The sequence below is a fragment of the Salmo salar genome, chromosome 28 (genome assembly GCF_965601325.2).
Source record: "Salmo salar chromosome 28, fSalSal1, whole genome shotgun sequence".
NCBI classification, from domain to species: Eukaryota; Metazoa; Chordata; class Actinopteri; order Salmoniformes; family Salmonidae; genus Salmo; species Salmo salar.
In genome coordinates, this window is record NC_138318.1 from 21,582,979 (window position 1) to 21,608,556 (window position 25,578).

Consider the following 25,578-nt stretch of genomic DNA (forward strand, 5'->3'; position numbering starts at 1 on the left):
TGTGTTTCCATTCTAGTTTGTTGTTGATGTGGACACCAAGGAACTTGATGCTCTCAACCTGCTCCACTACAGCCCCGTCGATGAGAATGGGGGCGTGCTCGGTCCTCCTTTTCCTGTAGTCCACAATAATCTTCTCAGTCTTGGTTACGTTGAGGGATAGGTTGTTATTCTGGCACCACCCGGCCAGGTCTCTTCCTCCCTATAGGATGTCTCGTTGTTGTCGGTGATCAGGCCTACCACTGTTGTGTCGTCTGCAAACTTAATGATTAGCCTATTAGCCTATCAGAAGTTTCTAAAGCCATGACATCATTTTCTGGAATTTTCCAAGCTGTTTAAAGGCACAGTCAACTTAGTGTATGTAAATTATGACCCACTGGAATTGTGGTACAGTGAATTATAAGTGAAATAATCTGTCTGTAAACAATTGTTGGATAAATTACTTGTGTCATGCACAAAGTAGATGTCCTAACCGACTTGGCAAAACTATAGTTTGTTAACAAGAAATTTGTGAAGTGGTTGAAAAACAAGTTTTAATGACTCCAACCTAAGTGTATGTAAACTTCTGACTTCAACTCTAGGTATGGCTCTGACGTTCTGCTCGACCATAGATGTGCTGTGGTGGAAAAATAAGCAACACTACTGCCAAGCCCGTCTGTTTTGCCCCCATAGTTGCACACGCGTCAGTTTTGTTGCTAAACAATCAAATCAAATCAAATGTTATTAGTCACATACACATGGTTAGCAGATGTTAATGCGAGTGTAGCGAAATGCTTGTGTTTCTAGTTCCGACAGCGCAGTAATATCTAACAAGTAATCTAACAATTCCCCAACAACTACCTAATACACAAAAATCTAAAGGGGTGAATGAGAATATGTACATATAAGTATATGGATGAGTGATGGCCGAGCAGCATAGGCAAGGTGCAGTAGATGGTATAAAATACAGTATGTACATGTGATATGAGTATTGTAAGATATGTAAACATTATTAAAGTGACATTATTTAAAGTGGCATTGTTTAAAGTGACGAGTGATCCATTTATTAAAGTGTGCAGTGATTGGGTCTCAATATAGGCGGCAGCCTCTCCGAGTTAGTGATTACTGTTTAGCAGTCTGATGGCCTTGAGATAGAAACTGTTTTTGAGTCTCTCGGGCCCAGCTTTGATGCACCTGTACTGACCTCGCCTTATGGATGATAGCGGGGTGAACAGGCAGTGGCTCGGGGAATTATTATCCTTGATGATCGCTTTGGCCTTCCTGTGACATCGGGTGCTGTAGGTGTCATGGAGGGCAGGTAGTTTGCCCCGGTGATATGTTGTGCAGACCGCACCACCCTCTGGAGAGCCTTGCGGTTGAGGGCGGTGCAATTGCCGTACCGACAGGATGCTCTCGATTGTGCATCTGTAAAGGTTTGTCAGGGTTTTTGGGGACAAGCCACATTTTTTCAGCCTCCTGAGTTTGAAGTGGCGCTGTTGTGCCTTCTTCAACACACTGTCTGTGTGGGTGGACCATTTCTGTTTGTCTGTGATGTGTACACCCAGGAACTTAAAACTTTCCACCTTCTCCACTGCTGTCCCTTCAATGTGGATAGGGGGGTGCTCCCTCTGCTGTTTCCTGAAGTCCACGATCAACCCGTCTCTGGTTTCCTACTTTTCAGCTTTTATCACATTAATTGTAGGAATTGACACAAAATGTGTCTGGGCAATGATTACACATAAATCTTTTCGAAGAGTGTACTGAAAAAAGAAAATGCAAGATAGCTTCCCTGGTGGTGTAGAGGATAAAAGACCTGACTTGGGAACCAGACAATGCAGGTTCAAACCCATGTGCAGACTATCAACATACTCTATAAAATGTGAAAAATATGGTTGTGTTTGTATGATTAAATGCTGTTCAACTGTCCTATGAATTAAGTAAAAATGCCTTGTGTCTCCATATCACCTACAATACAGTCATCAAAGGCAAATTGCCATCAAATCTGGAAAGAAACATAATGGGGATGTAATCCAATCTGAGTTAAGGAGCAACACCAACTTAAATATAACATTTCATAAATGTTCTGTGGACCTCCAAGACAAGGTAAAATGTATATTGCGTGAACATCAATGGAATATTATGATAAACCTAAAACAAATATGCTATGGACTTATTTGGAAGTTGTGGAATGTTCTGTGCAACCTATGTGAATATTCTTGCAACATCCCAGACAACCCCGTTAACTTAATTAAATGTTCTGGGACCCAGTGCTGTGTTCGAATACTCATACTAACCATACTATTTTCCTAGTATGGATATGTTTAGTATGTCAAAAGTTCCCGGATGTCGCACGACATTTGCCAAAATCCGAAGTATACAAGCAGTGGAGACTATTTCCGTACTTTAAGGCCCACAATGCAATTCTTCAGAAAATGTGCGCAGCTTCACAACATTTTCAGATTTGAAGAAAATGGCGGAAAATATGCAGCCGAAGTCCGACGAGAGCGGATACAAATGTAAGTACAAAAAGTAAATATTCATCGCTTTAGCTAATTATGACAAATGTTAAGAAAAGGTTGAGCAATGTAATATAAAAGTAATGACTTGTCAAATAAGTTAAATGAAACGTTATGTTGGCTGACAATTTGTTAGCTACGCTAGCCTTACGCTAGCATGGCATATCATTAGCTTGTATGTACCAGTATATTAGCTAGCTAGCTGGGTAGCGAACGTCAGTTGGCTACTAATACATCAAACTTGCCAGTATATTAACTATACTGATCATAAATATAAACACAACGTGTTGGTCCCATGTTTCATGAGCTGAAATAAAAGATCACAGAAATTTTCCATATGCACAAAAAGCTTATTTCTCTCAGAGTTTGTGCACACATTTGTTTACATCCCTGTTAGTATCCCTGTCAGTGAGCATTTCTCCTTTGCCAAGATAATCCATCCACCTGACAGGTGTGGCATATCAAGAAGCTGATTAAACATCATTATCATTACACAGGTGCACCTTGTGCTGGGGAAAATAAAAGGCCACTCTAAAATGTGCAGTTTTGTCACACAACACAATGCCACAGATGTCTCAAGTTTTGAGGGAACATTCAAATAGCATGCTGACTGCAGGAATGTCCACCAGAGCTGTTGTGAGAGAATTGAATGTTCATTTATCTACCATAAGCTGCCTCCAATGTTGTTTTAGAGAATTTGGCAGTACGTCCAACCGGACTCACAACAGCAGAACACATGTAACTAGCCCAGGACCGCCACATCCGGCTTCTTCAACTGCGGGATTGTCTGAGACCAGTCAAAAGGACAGCTTGAAACTGAGGAGTATTTCTGTCTGTAATAAAGCCTTTTTGTGGGGAAAAACTCATTCTGATTGGCTGGGCCTGGCTCCCTAGTGGCTAGGCCTATGCCCTACGAGGCCCACCCATGGCTGCGCCCCTGCCCAGTCAGGTGAAATCCATAGATTAGGGTCTAATGAATTTATTTCAATTGACTGGTTTCCTTATATGAACTGTAACTCAGTAAGATCTTTGACATTTTTGCCTGTTGTGTTTATATTGTTGGTCAGTGTGAATGCTATCTAACTAACTACCCAACATTAGGCTTATATGCGGTTGGTAGCTAATGGTTTTAAACCTGATTTATGTCACGTTAACTTGCCACAGGTTTATCTAAAAAGGGTGTCTATTTACATTCTAGGGACTGAAGTTGATCAACTGGCGGGCTAGAAACTAATTCCGGTTCACAGGAAAGAGGCATGCGACCTTGAAGGGGTTTGAGTAAGAAGCTGAATTGCTGGGAACTTTACCTAACATTAACAATCACTAGACTGTCAAGTTACTGCAGCTTATATGATCTGGCTCATTTACATTCATGATGCAATACATACTTGGGAGCAAGTGATAACGTTACAGGTTGGCAGGAAATTTGGGGGGACAAAAAATAAAAATGTTGTGCTGCCATCAATTCAACTTTCAATTGGTTACTAATGCCTGGGTGTATTTTATCTGTATTTGCCAACTGATAGTTGGTAACTGTAATATATGATTGTGCTTTGCCTAGGGCATTTGTGCAAGTGTACTGTCTGAAGGGGAAGGACAAAGATAAAAGTAATTTTTCTCTCTACACAGTAGACATCTAAAATGTCTCAATATCTTCACAATGTCCAGGTTGTATGGTGAGTATGGTGAGTGCAGCTAACTTGTTTCTTTTAGGATTTGAAGTGTCCCCAAACTGGGGTGAGTACAGAGGGAGGGGAGAGCACCACTGCCTCCTGGAAACGGTGCAGTACCATGGATGGCCCAATTCGCATAAGGCCCGCTATTACACCGCCTGTTGTCATTGCCTCATCCAGCCAGGAGGGAGTGGTGTTTTCAGGAAAAGTTCAGGAGCCGAGAGAGAGAGAAATAAGATAGAAATCCCAAGAGGAGGAGAGAGCCAGAGTGGGTCACACTACTCAGAGAGATGTAGGACATAGATCAAAAGAGAGAGGCAGGCCAGCGCTCATGATGAAAAGAGAGAAAGATGCAATAAAAAGAGAAGAGAGACGAGGAAAACAGAAAGAGAGTTGAGGAGGACCGCAAGAGGGAGAAGATAGAGGAGGAGTACAAGAAGGAGGAGAAGAGAGAGGAGGAGTACAGGAGGATGATGGATAAGGAGAATAGGCGTAGGGACAACGAGAATTGACGTAGAGAAGATGAGAATAGACAGAGAGACGATGACAGTAGACAGAGGGAGGATAGACTGTTGAGAGTGTTGGAGGATTTTAATGACAAAAAGTAATGTTTTTATTTGCCAGTGCCTAGTTCCAATAGAGTTGCCAATATATCAGCCATTGTTTGAGTTCCAGATCTGGGTCCAATGCCAAATGTTTTCTTTCAAACTACTTGAGCACTTGATCGAGCCTGCCTATAAATGCCAGTGCTAATATAAAAATACATGTGTTTTGTTTAGTTTTTTTTTTTTATTAAATTTAAAAAAAAAGTTATATTAAGTGGAAGGCCACACAGCTTTATATTATAGAACATTGTATTAACAACAAAACCATAAGTTTTATGCCATGAAGCTCTTAAAAGAGCTCCACCACACACAAACAGCAGAATAGAAAATCTTTCAAATATGAAAACTGGTAATATTATAAAAAAACAGATCAGTAAGTTATGTCAAATGTGAAAACGGGTGATATTGATTGATTTAAGAATCAACAATTACGTTTCAAATAACAAGGTGTGCGCGCGTGAGGATCACATGGGTTGCTTTCTACTGGTGGGGAATTGCAGTAGTTGTGGTCACCTGGGATGGGGTTAGCAGGTGCTGCAACATTGCCCACTCCCAATGATCAAATCAAATCAAATTGTATTTGTCACATGAGCCGAATACAACAGGTGTAGACCTTGAAGTGAAAAGCTTACTTACAAGCCCTTAACCAACAATGCAATTTGAAGAAAAATAAGTGTTAAGTATTTACAAAAATAAACTGTAAAAAAAGAAGATATATATATTTTTTTTATAAATAATTAAAGAAAAACAATAAAAGAACCGTAACGAGGCTATATACAGGGGGTACTGGTACAGAGTCAATGTGCCGGGGCACAGGTAAGTCGAGGCAGACATTTTACGTGTCCCCAACCGATTGTGTTTTTTGTTTGTTTTTAAAAAAAAATGTAAAATGATTTTGGACATAATGTTGCCGCTAACGTCTCTTATGACCGAAAATAACTTTTGGACATCAGGACTGCGATTACTCACCACAGACTGGCAGAATCCTTTTCTAACTTTAATGAGTCTGACAAGCCCAATGTGAACAATATACTGCTTTCTCGGGAACAGACCCAGATCCCTGTGATTTGCATGAAGAGGAGGCTGAGAAAAAGGGGCCAGACGGCGGGCTACCTTCTGAGAATTGAATAAGCTGTATTCCGCCCTAAAAAACAAGAAAATGCTCACCCAGAGGTGGCGCTCCAAGTAGCCAGGGACGTTAATGCAGGGAAACTTAAATCCGTTTTACAAAATTTCTATCAGCATGTTAAAAGTGCAACCAGAGGGGAAAAAAAACTCTGGACCACCTTTACTCCACACACAGAGACGCATACACAGCTCTCCTTCACCCTCCATTTGGCACATCTGATCATAACTCCGCCCTCCTGATTCCTGCTTCCAAGCAAAAATCAAAGCAGGAAGCGCCAGTGACTAGATCAATAAAAACGTGGTCAGATGAAGCAAATGCTAAGCTACAGGACTGTATTGCCAGCACACACTTAGGTTGGAGTCATTAAAACTCGTTTTTCAACCACTCCACAAATTTCTTGTGAACAAACTATAGTTTTGGCAAGTCGGTTAGGACATCTACTTTGTGCATGACACAAGTAATCTTTACAACAATTCTTTACAGACAGATTATTTCACTTATAATTCACTGTATCACAATTCCAGTGGGTCAGAAGTTTACATACACTAAGTTGACTGTGCCTTAAAACAGCTTGGAAAATTCCAGAAAATTATGTAATGGCTTTAGAAACTTCTGATAGGCTAATTGACATCAATTGGAGGTGTATCTGTGGATGTATTTCAAGGCCTACCTTCAAACTCAGTGCCTCTTTGCTTGACATCATGGGTAAATCAAAAGAAATCAGCCAAGACCTAAAGAAAAAAATTGTAGACCTCCACAAGTCTGGTTCATCCTTGGGAGCAATTTCCAAACGACTGAAGGTACCACGTTCATCTGTACAAACAATAGTACGCAAGTATAAACACCATGGGACCACGCAGCCGTTATACCGCTCAGGAAGGAGACTTGTTCTGTCTCCTAGAGATGAACGTACTTTGGTGCGAAAAGTGCAACTCAATCCCAGAACAGCAGCAAAGGACCTTGTGAAGATGCTGGAGGAAACGGGTACAAAAGTATCTATATCCACAGTAAAACGAGTCCTATATCGACATAACCTGAAAGGCCACTCAGCAAGGAAGAAGCCACTGCTCCAAAACCGCCATAAAAAAGCCAGACTACGGTTTGCAACTGCACATGGGGACAAAGATCGTACTTTTTGGAGAAATGTCCTCTGGTCTGATGAAACAAAAATAGAACTGCTTGGCCATAATGACCATCGTTATGTTTGGAGGAAAAAGGGGGAGGCTTGCAAGCCAAAGAACACGATCCCAACCGTGAAGCACGGGGGTGGCAGCATCATGTTGTGGGGGTGCTTTACTGCAGGAGGGACTGGTGCACTTCACAAAATAGATAGCATCATAAGGCAGGAAAATGATGTGGATATATTGAACCAACATTGAACCAACATCTCAAGACATCAGTCAGGAAGTTAAAGCTTGGTCATAAATGGGTCTTCCAAATGGACATTGACCCCAAGCATACTTCCAAAGTTGTGGCAAAATGGCTCAAAGACAACAAAGTCAAGGTATTGGAGGGCCATCACAAAGCCCTGACCTCAATCCCACAGAACATTTGTGGGCAGAACTGAAAAGGCGTGTGCGAGCAGGGAGGCCTACAAACCTGACTCAGTTACACCAGCTCTGTCAGGAGGAATGGGCCAAAATTCATCCAACTTATTGTGGGAAGCTTGTGGAAGGCAATGCTACCAAATACTAACTGAGTGTATGTAAACTTCTGACCCACTGGAAATGTGATGAAAGAAATAAAAGCTGAAATAAATCATTCTCACTACTATTATTCTGACATTTTACATTCTTAAAATAAAGTGGTGATCCTACCTGACCTAAGACAGGGAATTTTTACTAGGATTAAAAGTCAGGAATTGTGAAAAGCTGAGTTTAAATGTATTTGGCTAAGGTGTATGTAAACTTCTGACATCAACTGTACATACCCCAACCAGAAGCCATGGATACAGGCAACATCCGTACTGAGCTAAAGGCTAGAGCTGCCGCTTTCAAGGAGCGGTACTCTAACCCGGAAGCGTATAAGAAATCCCTCTTTGCCCTCCGACGAACCATCAAACAGGCAAAGCGTCAGTACAGGACTAAGATCGAATCGTACTACACCGGCTCTGACGCTCGTCGGATGTGGCAGGGCATGCAAACCATTACAGACTACAAAGGGAAGCACAGCCGAGAACTGCTCATTGACACAAGCCTACCAGAGGAGCTAAATTACTTATATGCTCGCTTCGAGGCAAATAACACCACCAAATGAGACCACCAGCTGTTCCGGAAGACTGTGTGATCACGCTCTCCGCAGCCGATGGGAGTAAGGCCTTTAAACAGGTCAACATTCACAAGGACGCAGGGCCAGACGGATTTAAAGGACGTGTGCTGCGAGCATGCGCTGACCAACTGGCAAGTGTCTTCACTGACATTTTCAACCTCTCACTGTCCGAGTCTGTAATACCAACATGTTTTAAGCAGACCACCATAGTGCCTGTGCCCAAGAATACTAAGGTAACCTGCCTAAATAACTACCGACCCGTAGCACTCACATCGTGCCGTGAAGTGCTTTGAAAGACTGGTCATGGCTCACATCAACACCATTATCCCAGAAACCCTAGACACACACATAATTCTTAACTGAATTTTCTTTATTGAAATAAAAAATATACAAGGCCTCAAGGCCTATTTGTGCAAAACAAATGAACAACACACACCCACACATCTATTCTATTGTTTAGGAATGTTTGACCACTAGCTGTTTGAATATGTAATTTATATAATCATTTTGATTGAAAATGTATTAATTTAGTTAATTTGTTGTTAAAACTGAAACAGCCTGTGGTTATTTGCTATTGGATTGGCAGAATGACACAACAACAAACACATTAGCCTACAGCTGGCCTGAACATAACTTTTTTGAATGCACTTTAATTATCCAATGTCACACTTGCCGATGGTGAGGTGAAGCCTGTGCCCAAAGCACTGCAGGCGGGTCCAGTAGTTAAATCGCAATGCTTTTATGATGTTGCTCCTGCTGTCAGTTGTCATGCACACCAGTCGGTCTTCGCTCACCTTCCACGATGCCAGAGAGTCTTTGAGACCCTGGGCTATTACTTCACCCGTATGATCAACGGGAAAGTAAGACATCTGGAGGCAGACACTTTGCAATTTCCAGTCTTCACTTATGTAGTGGACTGTCAAACTTAGGTATGGCTCTGATGTTCTGCTCGATCATAGATCGGCTGTGGTGGAAAAATAATAAACACTAGCCAGCTGCTCTGCAACTCTTTCGCGGGTAGCAGTGTATAATCGCGGCAGGGCTTCTTCCGTGAAATACTTGCAGCTTGGCAGCTGATATTTGTGGTCAACTGTACCTAGCAGCTTTTTAAAGCCTGGCTTTTCTACTGTAAATATTGGTCCATATCTTCCACTATGTTATAGGTCACTGCATCCGTTATCTCCTTCCACCTCAAACTTTTCTTGTCATAAGGGATTACGTTTGAAAAGGATGCGGCTATGGTAGTTTGCCTTTTAGCAGACGTTTTGGGAATCGGGCGACTGGAATCGGCATTGCTTAGTCACACGCATTCCTTCCATTCCACCGCGTGTTTCAGTTGCAGGTGATGGAAGGGGTTGGTTTTACTGCTGCTTTTTGTAGCAATTGTCTTTCAACACATTTTGCACAGAACATTTGTTTGCTGAACATCAGACCTCTTAAACCCAAACCACTTCCATATTCCTGATAAAACATTGCTGCCCTTTTTGGGGATGATTTCATCCTCACGAGAGGCTAAGCTGGTGTCCTCACTTTCCATTTTGGTGGAACTCTTACCGCCGCTACACTTCTCCAGCGTGGATACAATTTGTGAAAGGCTGTCTAGGGCTGTGATTGGTGGATAACCTCTGTGCATGTGTTGTCACGCAATTGGGACATGATTCGACATTGGGCTGACAGAGAAGACAGTGAGATGCTGCATTTGTAAAACGTTACAACATTATAACAAAACCTCGATTCTTGTGATACAGGCATTTTCCATATCGCGCTAAAAAATAAACTTGAATATATAGAAAAAACTCGATATATTGCCCAGCCCTACTTGAGACATGTTGGTATTACAGACTCGGTCAGGGAGAGGTTGAAAATGTCAGTGAAGACACTTGCCAGTTGGTCAGAGCATGCTTGGGGTATACATCCTGGTAATCCATCTGGCCCTGCGGCCTTGTGAATGTTGACCTGGTTAAAGGTCTTACTCACATCGGCTACAGAGAGGGTGATTACACAGTAGTCCGGAAAGAGCTGGTGCTCCCATGCATGCTTCAGTGTTGCTTGCCTCGAAGCGTGCATAGAAGTAATTTAGCTCGTCTGGTAGGCTTGTGTCACTGGGCAGCTCGCGGCTGTGCTTCCCTTTGTAGTCCGTAATAGTTTGCAAGCCCTGCCACATCCGACGAGCGTCGGAGCCGGTGTAGTAGGATTCAGTTTTAGTCCTGTACTGACCCGTTGCCTGTTTGATGGTTCGTCGGAGGGCATAGCGGGATTTCTTATAGGCGTCCGGGTTAGAGTCCCACTCCTTGAAAGCGGCACCTCTACCCTTTAACTCAGTGCGGGTGTTGCCTGTAATCCATGGCTTTTGGTTGGGGTATGTATGTACGGTCACTGTGGGGACGACGTCATCGAGGCACTTATTGATGAAGCCAGTGACTGATGTGGTGTACTCCTCAATGCCATCAAAAGAATCCCGGAACATATTCCAGTCTGTGCTAGCAAAACAGTCCTGTAGCTCAGCATTTACGTCATCTGACCACTTCCGTATTGAGTGCGTCACTGGTACTTCCTGCTTTAGTTTTTGCTTGTAAGCAGGAATCAGGAGGATAGAGTTATGGATTTTCCAAACGGAGGGCGAGGGAGAGCTGAGTAAAGTTGGTCTTGAATTTTTTTTCCTCTGGTTGCACATGAAACATGCTTGTAGAAATTAGGTAAAACATATTTAAGTTTCCCTGCATTAAGTTTCACTGGATGAGCATTTTCTTGTTTGCTTATGGCCTTATACAGCTCGTTGAGTGCGGTCTTAGTGCCAGCATCAGTTTGTGGTGGTAAATAGACAGCTACGAAAAATATAGATGAAAACTCTCTTGGTAAATAGTGTCATCTACAGCTTATCATGAGATACTCTACATCAGGCGAGCAAAACCTTGAGACATCCTTAATATTAATGTTGTGCATCAGCTGTTATTTACAAATAGACACAGACCGAAGAAACATTGTAGAATCATCCGCACAAGTGGACAGTTTGTGTTTTGGGAACATATCTTTTGTGATGTCCCCACAATGTTCTCACCAGACTGTTCCCACAATGAATCATTCTGGGAACCTTTAAACAACAGATTAAATTTGTTCTAGGAAATTTCTTGCAACATCTGGCTAATGTTTTATACAAACATTCTTTAATCATCAGCACGACTGGACCATTTTTGTGTTATGAGGACATTTGCAGAGACCTAATGAATGTTCAGGGAACTTTCACAGAACCAATTTTGGTTTGCTGGGTAGGGTATTCATAGGAAGTAGTTTATTCTCGACATGTATGATTTCTGACAGTGTCCAAGGTAAAGTAAAGTGAATGTGGAAACATGGAGAGTGATGATGCTGAGGTATTGACTGGGATCTGCCTGGCTTGACCCAGCAGTGATAATAGTCCTGCAGGCAGACAAGCACCACATGCTGTTTACATGACAGGATGCCTCGCTGTTTCCCTCAATAACAATGTTCCAGAAACCCGTCATCTCTGATATAACACAGGAACTATGTCTAACCATCAGAGATATGTAGCTAGAATAGAGATGTGAGTGCAACCATTATCTAAAGACAACCAAACTATAAGGGAGCTGAATTTCTGAAAGAGCACAGCAGCAATCACTAAACAACAGCAACACCTCCCTCTAAATATCACAAGTTCTGTTTGTCACAAGTTTTATTCTCACATTCCCTGGCGCACTAACATATCTGTATAAAACCCTCTACAGCCATTTTCTCCCTCAACACTGAATCACAGCCCAGACGGCCCCGTCCCACCAGACAGACAGAGCTGTCTCACCAACTGGCCAACACCTTCACATAACATCAGCTAGCATAGCAGACAGCAGACAGCAGACAGCAGGAGCCATTAACAGACACTGCTCAGTGACAACTCCACAGTAGTCCCCATAGAGGGCTGTGTGTGTGACAGCCAGGCTGTGATATAGACAGACACAGCCAGGGCCTGCTTACAGCGTACCCACACTATACCCCATCTCTGTGCTTTCAGCTCTGCCTGAGAGACTAAATCTATTGAGCCAGGGAGGCATGTACTGTAGCAGCAGCAGTGGTTTGGCCAGATCCCTCAGCATGACAATCCCCTCATGTTTGTCTGTTTGTCTGCAGGGTGTGAACGCACACCAGAGGGTAATTCAAGAGAAGCGGCCTTTTAGGGAACACGTTGTCTTTTCTCTCCTTTACACAAACGTCTGAGAGCCGAGAAAAGTTTTCTGTGAGCCAAGGGTCTGGGGGAGGGTGAGGGGAGAGAAGACGAGAGGTACTGTAGCTACATTGACCTGGTAAATGGCTTAGGTCCCGAAAAACTTCAGAACAAAAGGATAGGGGGGATTTTGAGTGCTACTTGTTGAATTGTTGAGACAGACAGGGATTTTTGAAGGGCGTTAGAGCCACTTCACAGAACAAAACACACAGACGCAAACACACACCCACTCACAGAAGCATACAGCTCAAAAAGAGCAAGGATACCAATGGGCAAATCATATTGCCTAAAATAGTCATACGGAAGCGGAACTCAAGAATTCTAGTCTATAACATCTACTGTATATTGTTGACAGACACAATTGCCAATATTGTTTCTCTTTCTGCCCAGTGTATACTTCCAGGGATAACAGAATCAGACAAATTTACAGGAACATAAAAATGCATACAGTGTACTTTCTCCACAAAATGATTACTTCACTTCTCTAGAAGTTATTAAATCCTCTGTTGTTAACTCATATAAAATACAGCCCTTTAAACAGCCTCCTGCCCTCTCTGTTGCTCCAGGGAAGAGAGAAAAGAGAGGCAGGAAAATAATATGAGCATAAAGGAAGGAAGGAAGGAAGGAAGGAAGGAAGGAAGGAAGGAAGGAAGGAAGGAAGGAAGGAAGGAAGGAAGGAAGGAAGGAAGGAAGGAAGGAAGGAAGGAAGGGGAAGGAAGGAAGGAAGGAAGGAGAGACGGATGAATGAAGAAACAATATTTCATATTATGGTCAGATGTGGCTAAGACAAATACATTGGGAAAAGGAGGGGAGAAGAGGGGAGGGGATAAGAGAGTGAGAGGGGATTTGCTCCACAGAGTAGAGTACACCCAGTAGTGTAACTACTTACCTTGACCGGTGTGGCTCAGGTGGTGGTGGTGCTCTACACTGGGCGATCGGGGTTCTGGCAGGTCCTCACTCCCTCCATCTGCAGATGAGGAGTGAGAGAAAGAGGAGAGAGTGTGAGCGTGGGGATGCCAGGAAAAGGAGAGAGAATGAGTGCGGCGGTGCGGCTGGCATTCCAGGTAGGCCACCTCATCCTCCACCAGCCAAGACTGGCACCTCAGGACCCCCAGGAGACTACTGACACACAGCCCCTCCACACCCCTCCTCCAGGGACCCAGACGATCCCGCAAACTGGCAAAGTACACCCAATTCTTCTTCATCAAGGTGGGTTGGTATGTAGACTGAAGACACCAACCAGGCCCTAGTCCAAAGCCCAGGGCCAGCCCATGAGAGAACTGTTACAATACTGAGAGGAGTGGTGATCCAGGGCTAGTCCCTCTGGATGAGTGAGAGACTAGCGAGGATAGGACTGGTGGTACAGTACACTACAGTACAGTAGGCGTTTTCTGAAAGGGCTAATTATATGAGGATCAATTACTGTGGGCCCAGAGGACTGAGAGATTGGCTCAGGGATATAATCAAATCAAATTGTATTTGTTACATGCACCGAATACAACTGGTGTAGACTTTTTACAGTGAAATGCTTGCAACACGAACCCTTCTCAACAATGAACAGTTTAAAAATTAAAATGGTAACAAAAGAGGAATAAAATACTCAAGAATGGAGCTATAAACAGGAGTACCAGTACCAGATCAATGTGGAGCTATATACAGGGAGTACCAGTACCAGATCAATGTGGAGCTATATACAGGGAGTACCAGAACCAGATCAATGTGGAGCTATATACAGGAGTACCAGAACCAGATCAATGTGGAGCTATATACAGGAGTACCAGTACCAGATCAATGTGGAGCTATATACAGGAGTACCAGTACCAGATCAATGTGGAGCTATATACAGGGAGTACCAGTACCAGATCAATGTGGAGCTATATACAGGAGTACCAGAACCAGATCAATGTGGAGCTATATACAGGGAGTACCAGAACCAGATCAATGTGGAGCTATATACAGGGAGTACCAGTACCAGATCAATGTGGAGCTATATTCAGGGAGTACCAGTACCAGATCAATGTGGAGCTATATACAGGAGTACCAGTACCAGATCAATGTGGAGCTATATACAGGAGTACCAGTACCAGATCAATGTGGAGCTATATACAGGGAGTACCAGTACCAGATCAATGTGGAGCTATATACAGGAGTACCAGAACCAGATCAATGTGGAGCTATATACAGGAGTACCAGTACCAGATCAATGTGGAGCTATATACAGGGAGTACCAGTACCAGATCAATGTGGAGCTATATACAGGAGTACCAGTACCAGATCAATGTGGAGCTATATACAGGAAGTACCAGTACCAGATCAATGTGGAGCTATATACAGGAGTACCAGTACCAGATCAATGTGGAGCTATATACAGGGAGTACCAGTACCAGATCAATGTGGAGCTATATACAGGAGTACCAGTACCAGATCAATGTGGAGCTATATACAGGGAGTACCAGTACCAGATCAATGTGGAGCTATATACAGGAGTACCAGAACCAGATCAATGTGGAGCTATATACAGGGAGTACCAGAACCAGATCAATGTGGAGCTATATACAGGGAGTACCAGTACCAGATCAATGTGGAGCTATATACAGGGAGTACCAGTACCAGATCAATGTGGAGCTATATACAGGAGTACCAGTACCAGATCAATGTGGAGCTATATACAGGAGTACCAGTACCAGATCAATGTGGAGCTATATACAGGGAGTACCAGTACCAGATCAATGTGGAGCTATATACAGGGAGTACCAGTACCAGATCAATGTGGAGCTATATACAGGAGTACCAGAACCAGATCAATGTGGAGCTATATACAGGGAGTACCAGTACCAGATCAATGTGGAGCTATATACAGGAGTACCAGTACCAGATCAATGTGGAGCTATATACAGGGAGTACCAGTACCAGATCAATGTGGAGCTATATACAGGGAGTACCAGTACCAGATCAATGTGGAGCTATATACAGGAGTACCAGTACCAGATCAATGTGGAGCTATATACAGGAGTACCAGTACCAGATCAATGTGGAGCTATATACAGGGAGTACCAGTACCAGATCAATGTGGAGCTATATACAGGGAGTACCAGTACCAGATCAATGTGGAGCTATATACAGGAGTACCAGAACCAGATCAATGTGGAGCTATATACAGGGAGTACCAGTACCAGATCAATGTGGAGCTATATACAGGGAGTACCAGTACCAGATCAATGTGGAGCTATATACAGGAGTACCAGTACCAGATCAATGTGGAGCTATATACAGGAGTACCAGTACCAGATCAATGTGGAGCTATATACAGGGAGTACCAGTACCAGATCAATGTGGAGCTATATACAGGGAGTACCAGTACCAGATCAATGTGGAGCTATATACAGGGAGTACCAGTACCAGATCAATGTGGAGCTATATACAGGGAGTACCAGTACCAGATCAATGTGGAGCTATATACAGGGAGTACCAGTACCAGATCAATGTGGAGCTATATACAGGGAGTACCAGTACCAGATCAATGTGGAGCTATATACAGGGAGTACCAGTACCAGATCAATGTGGAGCTATATACAGGGAGTACCAGAACCAGATCAATGTGGAGCTATATACAGGGAGTACCAGAACCAGATCAATGTGGAGCTATATACAGGGAGTACCAGTACCAGATCAATGTGGAGCTATATACAGGGAGTACCAGAACCAGATCAATGTGGAGCTATATACAGGGAGTACCAGTACCAGATCAATGTGGAGCTATATACAGGAGTACCAGTACCAGATCAATGTGGAGCTATATACAGGGAGTACCAGTACCAGATCAATGTGGAGCTATATACAGGAGTACCAGTACCAGATCAATGTGGAGCTATATACAGGGAGTACCAGAACCAGATCAATGTGGAGCTATATACAGGGAGTACCAGAACCAGATCAATGTGGAGCTATATACAGGAGTACCAGTACCAGATCAATGTGGAGCTATATACAGGGAGTACCAGTACCAGATCAATGTGGAGCTATATACAGGGAGTACCAGATCAATGTGGAGCTATATACAGGGAGTACCAGTACCAGATCAATGTGGAGCTATAAACAGGAGTACCAGTACCAGATCAATGTGGAGCTATATACAGGGAGTACCAGTACCAGATCAATGTGGAGCTATATACAGACAGCCAGTACCAGATCAATGTGGAGCTATATACAGGGAGTACCAGTACCAGATCAATGTGGAGCTATATACAGGGAGTACCAGTACCAGATCAATGTGGAGCTATATACAGGGAGTACCAGTACCAGATCAATGTGGAGCTATATACAGGGAGTACCAGTACCAGATCAATGTGGAGCTATATACAGGGAGTACCAGTACCAGATCAATGTGGAGCTATATACAGGAGTACCAGTACCAGATCAATGTGGAGCTATATACAGGAGTACCAGTACCAGATCAATGTGGAGCTATATACAGGAGTACCAGTACCAGATCAATGTGGAGCTATATACAGGGAGTACCAGTACCAGATCAATGTGGAGCTATATACAGGACTACCAGTACCAGATCAATGTGGAGCTATATACAGGGAGTACCAGTACCAGATCAATGTGGAGCTATATACAGGGAGTACCAGTACCAGATCAATGTGGAGCTATATACAGGAGTACCAGTACCAGATCAATGTGGAGCTATATACAGGAGTACCAGTACCAGATCAATGTGGAGCTATATACAGGGAGTACCAGAACCAGATCAATGTGGAGCTATATACAGGAGTACCAGTACCAGATCAATGTGGAGCTATATACAGGAGTACCAGTACCAGATCAATGTGGAGCTATATACAGGGAGTACCAGAACCAGATCAATGTGGAGCTATATACAGGAGTACCAGTACCAGATCAATGTGGAGCTATATACAGGGAGTACCAGTACCAGATCAATGTGGAGCTATATACAGGAGTACCAGTACCAGATCAATGTGGAGCTATATACAGGGAGTACCAGTACCAGATCAATGTGGAGCTATATACAGGAGTACCAGTACCAGATCAATGTGGAGCTATATACAGGAGTACCAGTACCAGATCAATGTGGAGCTATATACAGGGAGTACCAGTACCAGATCAATGTGGAGCTATATACAGGGAGTACCAGTACCAGATCAATGTGGAGCTATATACAGGGAGTACCAGTACCAGATCAATGTGGAGCTATATACAGGGAGGACCAGTACCAGATCAATGTGGAGCTATATACAGGGAGTACCAGTACCAGATCAATGTGGAGGTATATACAGGGAGTACCAGTACCAGATCAATGTGGAGCTATATACAGGGAGTACCAGTACCAGATCAATGTGGAGCTATATACAGGAGTACCAGTACCAGATCAATGTGGAGCTATATACAGGGAGTACCAGTACCAGATCAATGTGGAGCTATATACAGGGAGTACCAGTACCAGATCAATGTGGAGCTATATACAGGAGTACCAGTACCAGATCAATGTGGAGCTATATACAGGCAGTACCAGTACCAGATCAATGTGGAGCTATAAACAGGGAGTACCAGTACCAGATCAATGTGGAGCTATATACAGGGAGTACCAGTACCAGATCAATGTGGAGCTATATACAGACAGCCAGTACCAGATCAATGTGGAGCTATAAACAGGGAGTACCAGTACCAGATCAATGTGGAGCTATAAACAGGGAGTACCAGTACCAGATCAATGTGGAGCTATATACAGGGAGTACCAGAACCAGATCAATGTGGAGCTATATACAGACAGCCAGTACCAGATCAATGTGGAGCTATAAACAGGGAGTACCAGTACCAGATCAATGTGGAGCTATATACAGGGAGTACCAGAACCAGATCAATGTGGAGCTATATACAGACAGCCAGTACCAGATCAATGTGGAGCTATAAACAGGGAGTACCAGTACCAGATCAATGTGGAGCTATATACAGGGAGTACCAGAACCAGATCAATGTGGAGCTATATACAGGCAGTACCAGTACCAGATCAATGTGGAGCTATATACAGGGAGTACCAGTACCAGATCAATGTGGAGCTATATACAGGGAGTACCAGAACCAGATCAATGTGGAGCTATATACAGGGAGTACCAGTACCAGATCAATGTGGAGCTATATACAGGGAGTACCAGTACCAGATCAATGTGGAGCTATATACAGGGAGTACCAGTACCAGATCAATGTGGAGATATATACAGGGAGTACCAGTACCAGATCAATGTGGAGCTATATACAGGGAGTACCAGTACCAGATCAATGTGGAGCTATATACAGGGAGTACCAGTACCAGATCAATGTGGAGCTATATACAGGGAGTACCAGTACCAGATCAATGTGGAGCTATATACAGGCAGTACCAGTACCAGATCAATGTGGAGCTATATACAGGGAGTACCAGTACCAGATCAATGTGGAGCTATATACAGGGAGTACCAGTACCAGATCAATGTGGAGCTATATACAGGGAGTACCAGTACCAGATCAATGTGGAGCTATATACAGGGAGTACCAGTACCAGATCAATGTGGAGCTATATACAGGAGTACCAGTACCAGATCAATGTGGAGCTATATACAGGGAGTACCAGTACCAGATCAATGTGGAGCTATATACAGGGAGTACCAGTACCAGATCAATGTGGCGCTATATACAGGGAGTACCAGTACCAGATCAATGTGGAGCTATATACAGGGAGTACCAGTACCAGATCAATGTGGAGCTATATTCAGGAGTACCAGTACCAGATCAATGTGGAGCTATATTCAGGAGTACCAGTACCAGATCAATGTGGAGCTATATACAGGAGTACCAGTACCAGATCAATGTGGAGCTATATACAGGGAGTACCAGTACCAGATCAATGTGGAGCTATATACAGGGAGTACCAGTACCAGATCAATGTGGAGCTATATACAGGGAGTACCAGTACCAGATCAATGTGGAGCTATATACAGGGAGTACCAGTACCAGATCAATGTGGAGCTATATACAGGAGTACCAGTACCAGATCAATGTGGAGCTATATACAGGGAGTACCAGTACCAGATCAATGTGGAGCTATATACAGGAGTACCAGTACCAGATCAATGTGGAGCTATATACAGGGAGTACCAGTACCAGATCAATGTGGAGCTATATTCAGGAGTACCAGTACCAGATCAATGTGGAGCTATATACAGGGAGTACCAGTACCAGATCAATGTGGAGCTATATACAGGAGTACCAGTACCAGATCAATGTGGAGCTATATACAGGGAGTACCAGTACCAGATCAATGTGGAGCTATATACAGGGAGTACCAGTACCAGATCAATGTGGAGCTATATACAGGGAGTACCAGTACCAGATCAATGTGGAGCTATATACAGGGAGTACCAGTACCAGATCAATGTGGAGCTATATACAGGGAGTACCAGTACCAGATCAATGTGGAGCTATAAACAGGAGTACCAGTACCAGATCAATGTGGAGCTATATACAGGGAGTACCAGTACCAGATCAATGTGGAGCTATATACAGGGAGGACCAGTACCAGATCAATGTGCAGCTATATACAGGAAGTACCAGTACCAGATCAATGTGGAGCTATATACAGGGAGTACCAGTACCAGATCAATGTGGAGCTATAAACAGGGAGTACCAGAACCAGATCAATGTGGAGCTATATACAGGGAGTACCAGTACCAGATCAATGTGGAGCTATATACAGGGAGTACCAGAACCAGATCAATGTGGAGCTATATACAGGAGTACCAGTACCAGATCAATGTGCAGGGGTATGAGGTATTTGAGGTAGATATGTACATAAAGGCAGGGTAACGTGACTAGGCATCAGGATAGATAATAATAAGAGTAAAATAAAGAACAGAGTAGCAGCAACAAATGATGAGTGTAAAAGTGTGGATTAACCACAGTGGATAGAGCAGGGCTGGATTAGGGGGTCGATGGGCCAGCGCCCGCTTTGCCTCTCCACTACAGGGTCTGTTTGACAAGGCCGAGTCCCTATCTTAGGCTACAGTGATCTACCTTATCCCAAAGGGCACCTTATTTCCTATATAGGGCACTATTTTTGGTCAGAGCCGTATGGGCCCTGGTTAAAAGTAGTGCACTAAAAAGTGAATAGGGTGACATTTGGGATGCAGCCTAACACTGCAAGGGGCTTTGTGGCATATCATGATTTATTCCTAAATCACACATCCCACTGGCAACAAGTCAGCCCATTTATAAACCAAGCCGTTGTTTGAAAGTTATCTAAGACAATATATTTCCTCTCTGTCTGTAGTAGAGCTTGGCTCGCCACCGAAGTACAAAGCGGTGTGAGTCTTTATTGCTAAGGGTTGTGTACTCTGGCAATGGCGGATGCACCAAATGTGTTACCATCAAAGGGTCCTGTGTGTGTGTATTCACCCAAACAAACACTTGTGTATATCTCCCGATCATAAACCCACAAATACAGATACTGTACATCTGTGCACAGTGTGCTGTTGTGCCCATACAGGATAGATTGGGCTGCTGGTGGAAAGATCTAGCTTGTCGATAGACTGATAAAATGACCCAGAGGGCCGGAGTGTGTTAGTGTGAGAACTGGGGCAGTGAGAGGTTGACACCGTCTCATTCTGCTACCCTGGTTCCTACCTGCCAACACCACCCTCACCACTTTGACAAGGGTCTATTCTGCTATCTTTATTTTTGGTTTGCTTGTTTTAAGAATAACACGTGGATATAATGTGATGCTTTCAGTAATGCTGTCTAGACTATTTTTTGTTTGGTTGTTTCAGTCTACACAGCCTCGCTGAAAGCATCACACTATTATATCCAAATGTGTTATCCTTGTTATCCTTGAAACAACCAAACTAAAAAGAGTCACGATGAAATCATAGTAAATCAATAGAGTGAAATCTATTGGGGCTGGAGATGCAACGCTAATCCCTCAATCAAATGGCGTACTATCTGACCTAAGTCAATGGGCCTAGAAATGGAAAAACTTAAAACAAGTCCAAACATTTTGCATTGTGAACAGGGGTCTTATCAGAGACCAGCCAGCCAGATTGTGGATGGGTTGGGAACAGACAGATTCTCTACTGGTAGATTCCTCTGTTGTTACCAGAGTTCACAGTCAGAATACACTGCTGCTATCCACACAGATCAATGGATCATTACACTAGGTACAGGAAAGTGGAGGGGCCTAGACTAGACTGAAGAGATGCATCTTCTCATTCTAACCAGAGAGGCCATGTCTCCTGCTCTAGCCATCTACAGCTTCAGCTACACCTACAGTTGAAGTCGGAAGTTTATACACACTTAGGTTGGAGTCATTAAAACTCGTTTTTCAAACCACTCCACAAATTTCTTGTTAACAAACTAGAGTTTTGGCAAGTCAGTTGTGTCATGCACAAAGTAGATGTCCTAAGTAATTTTCCAACAATTGTTTACAAACAGATTATTTCACTTATAATTCACTGTAGCACAATTCCAGTGGGTCAGAATTTTACATACACTAAGTTGACTGTGCCTTTAAACAGTTTGGAAAATGACCGAAAATTATGTCATGGCTTTAGAAGCTTCTGATAGGCTAATTGACATCATTTGAGTCAATTGGAGGTGTACCTGTGGATGTATTTCAAGGCCTACCTTCAAACTCAGTGCCTCTTTGCTTGACATCATGGGAAAATCAAAAGAAATCAGCCAAGACCTCAGAAAAAAAATTGTAGACCTCCACAAGTCTGGTTCATCCTTGGGAGCAAAACACCAGAAGGTACCACGTTCATCTGTACAAACAATAGTACACAAGTATAAACACCATGGGACCACGCAGCCGTCAGGAAGGAGACACATTCTGTCTCCTAGAGATGAACGTACTTTGGTGCGAAAGGTGCAAATCAATCCCAGAACAACAGCAAAGGACCTTGTGAAGATGCTGGAGGAAACAGGTACAAAAGTATCTATATCCACAGTAAAACAAGTCTGATGTCGACATAACCTGAAAGGCCGCTCAGCAAGTAAGAAGCCACTGCTCCAAAACCGCCATAAATAAGCCAGACTACAGTTTGCAACTGGACATGGGGACAAAGATCGTACTTTTTGGAGAAATGTCCTCTGGTCTGATGAAACAAAAATAGAACTGTTCTTTGGCCATAATGACCATCGTTATGTTTGGAGGAAAAAGGGGGAGGCTTGCAAGCCGAAGAACACCATCCCAACCGTGAAGCATGGGTAAGGCTGCATCATGTTGTGGGGGTGCTTTGCTGCAGGAGGGACTGGTGCACTTCACAAAATGGACGCCATCATGAGGGAGGAAAATTGTGGGTATATTGAAGCAACATCTCAAGACATCAGTCAGGAAGTTAAAGCTTGGTCGCAAATGGACAATGACCCCAAGCATACTTCCAAAGTTGTGGCAAAATGGCCAAGGACAACAAAGTCAAGGTATTGGAGTGGCCATCACAAAGCGCTGACCTCAATCCTATAGAACATTTGTGGGCAGAACTGAAAAAGCGTGTGCGAGCAAGGAGGCCAACCAACCTGATTCAGTTACACCAGCTCTGTCAGGAGGAATGGGCCAAAATTCACCCAACTTAATGTGGGAAGCTTGTGGAAGGCTACCCGAAACATTTGACCCAAGTTGAACAATTTAAAGGCAATGGGACCAAATACTAATTGAGTGTATGTAAACTTCTGACCCACTGGGAATGTGATGAAATAAATAAAAGCTGAAATAAATCATTCCCTCTACTATTATTCTGACATTTCACATTCTTAAAATAAAGTGGTGATCCTAACAGACCTAAAACAGGGAATTTTTACTAGGATTAAATGTCAGGAATTGTGAAAACTGAGTTTAAATGTATTTGGCGAAGGTGTATGTAAACTTCCGACTTCAACTGTAGATCATCTGTCAACTGCTCAAGTCAGCAGTGTATTCAACAGACTACAACTGTCAAAATGTCTTAGCCAGCCTCTACTGAAATATAAGCCCATCACAGAATAATCTCTCCATAATAATCACAATAACCTCTGAGTTATCCCATGAAGTATATTTAAAAAAATATATATGTAAAAAAAATTCAGTCACATTTACGATGTACACGGAGGGTTGTGTTCTGTCAGAAAATTGTCTTATGGCAGAGCCCAGACAGTTTAAGTGGTCAATTATTTCCCAGGTTTTAAATGCCAGAGTGTGCCAAAGGGAATGCCTCATTCTAACAGTGTCTATCTGGAACACTGTCCTCTGCACAGGAGGTTGGTGGCACCTTAATTGGGGAGGACGGGCTCGTGGTAATGGCTGGAGCGGAATGATATCAAATACATCAAACACATGGAAACCATGTGTTTGATGCCAATCCCTTTAGTCCGTTCCAACCATTATTATGAGTCATCCTCCCCTAAGCAGCCCCCACTGCTCCTCTGCTCTGTTTCCCTTTAGAAAAGTCAGGGTGACACCATCCTCACAGAGAGGTTCAGCTAGCTCTGTAGCTCTCTGGGTTCACTGTGTGGGTAGATAACAGCAGTCATTAGTTAGTGCACCAAGAGACTTCATTGACCTTCATATGTCTGGGAGACAGTCTTTCACTCTAAAAGCATGAATTACCGTTACACTGTTACAAAGCATCGGGTGAAGTTGCTCTGGTACAGTGCAGTCCTTTTTGATGTGTCATCCCGAGGCAACGGAGAATGATCATGCTGCAGACTTTGTCAGTGACCGGCCAGTCTGACACTCAAGGGCCAGCTCATGGCATTTCAGTCAGTGAGTCAGTATCCCTCTGCAGGTATACAAGGTCCTATAGCCTCAACACTCTGAATTAACTGCACGGACCGAGCTGAATTGTATTAGGCCATAGTAGTGATTTTTCTACACTCTTAGAAAAAAGGGTTCCAAAAGGATTCTTCGTCTGTCCCAATGGGAGAATCCTTTTTGGCTCCAGGTAGAACCCTTTTTGATTCCAGGTAGAATCCTTTTGGGTTCCATGTAGAACCCTCTGTGGAAAGGGTTCTACCTGGAACCAAAAATGGGTTCTTCAAAGGGTTCTCCTATGGGGACAGCCGAAGAACCCTTTTAGGTTATACATCGCACCATTTTTTCTAAGAGTGTACCCTTGTTGCTCGCCTAGCTGGGGTGCATCTGAAATGGCAACCTATTCTCTTTATAGTGCACTACTGACCAGGGCCCTTCCATAGTGTGTGTGTGTGTGTGTGTGTGTGTGTGTGTGTGTGTGTGTGTGTGTGTGTGTGTGTGTGTGTGTGTGTGTGTGTGTGTGTGTGTGTGTGTGTGTGTGCGTGCGGGTAAGTGAGGCAAGGGAAGGGAAGGCAGTTTGTCACCCTCTGTATTATCCTATAGCCTCAGCACTCTGAGACAATGCTGTCAGCTCTTATGTAATGTTACCTTGAGAAAGGACCTGAGTGCTGAGCCAGTTGGACTAGCTACTTCCACTAGGAAAAGAGGGAAGGAGGGATATAGAGTGATTAATCCCCCAGGGAGACACAGCAGCATAATGCAGGTGTGACAAGATGGAGGGACGGCTGATGGAAGGACGGCTAACGCGTAGAGAAAATGTTGCAGATTTAAAGCAAATTCTCTGCAATTGTACCCATTTTACCATGGGTTGGAGAGAACATTTGCAGTTTGAAAGCTAATTTAAAGGTGCAGTATGTAGCTTTTCTGGTAGGCTGACATAATTCACATAGAAATGTGAGTTATAGATCTGTCATTCTCACTGAAACAAAGTCTGAAAAGTTTCAGATCTGTTCTGTGCGCTATTTCTATGCATCACATTCTTAAGTTTTGCTTTTGGTCTTTTTACTTCTCGGTTTTGTACACCAGCTTCAAACAGCTCAAAATATTATATTTTGGCATATTTAAAAAGACATTTCACAGCGTTCTAGGTGTTACAATGATTTTCAACACTATACTGTGCATTCGGAAAGTATTCAGACCACATGACTTTTTCCACACTTTGTTACAATACAGCCTTGTTCTAAAATAGATGAAATAAAAAATCTTCCTCAACAATCTACACACAATACCCATAATGACACAGTGAAAACATGTTTCTCGAAATTTTTGCAAATATATTGAAAAAATAAAAAACAGAAATACCTTCATTACATATGGATTCTGACCCTTTGCTATGAGACT

The 25,578-nt window shown here is 43.2% G+C and overlaps 1 protein-coding gene across 5 annotated transcripts in view; it reads right to left on the minus strand.

The window, feature by feature from the left end:
• tanc2b (tetratricopeptide repeat, ankyrin repeat and coiled-coil containing 2b) overlaps window positions 1-25,578 on the minus strand; it is a 251,693-nt gene that overhangs the window by 119,480 nt on the left and 106,635 nt on the right. For all 5 annotated transcript variants that reach the window (XM_014179855.3, XM_014179853.3, XM_014179852.3 and 2 more), the window contains one exon: window positions 13,291-13,368. In XM_014179855.3, coding sequence (XP_014035330.1) covers window positions 13,291-13,368 — 78 coding nt within the window. The remainder of the gene's footprint in view (window positions 1-13,290; window positions 13,369-25,578) is intronic.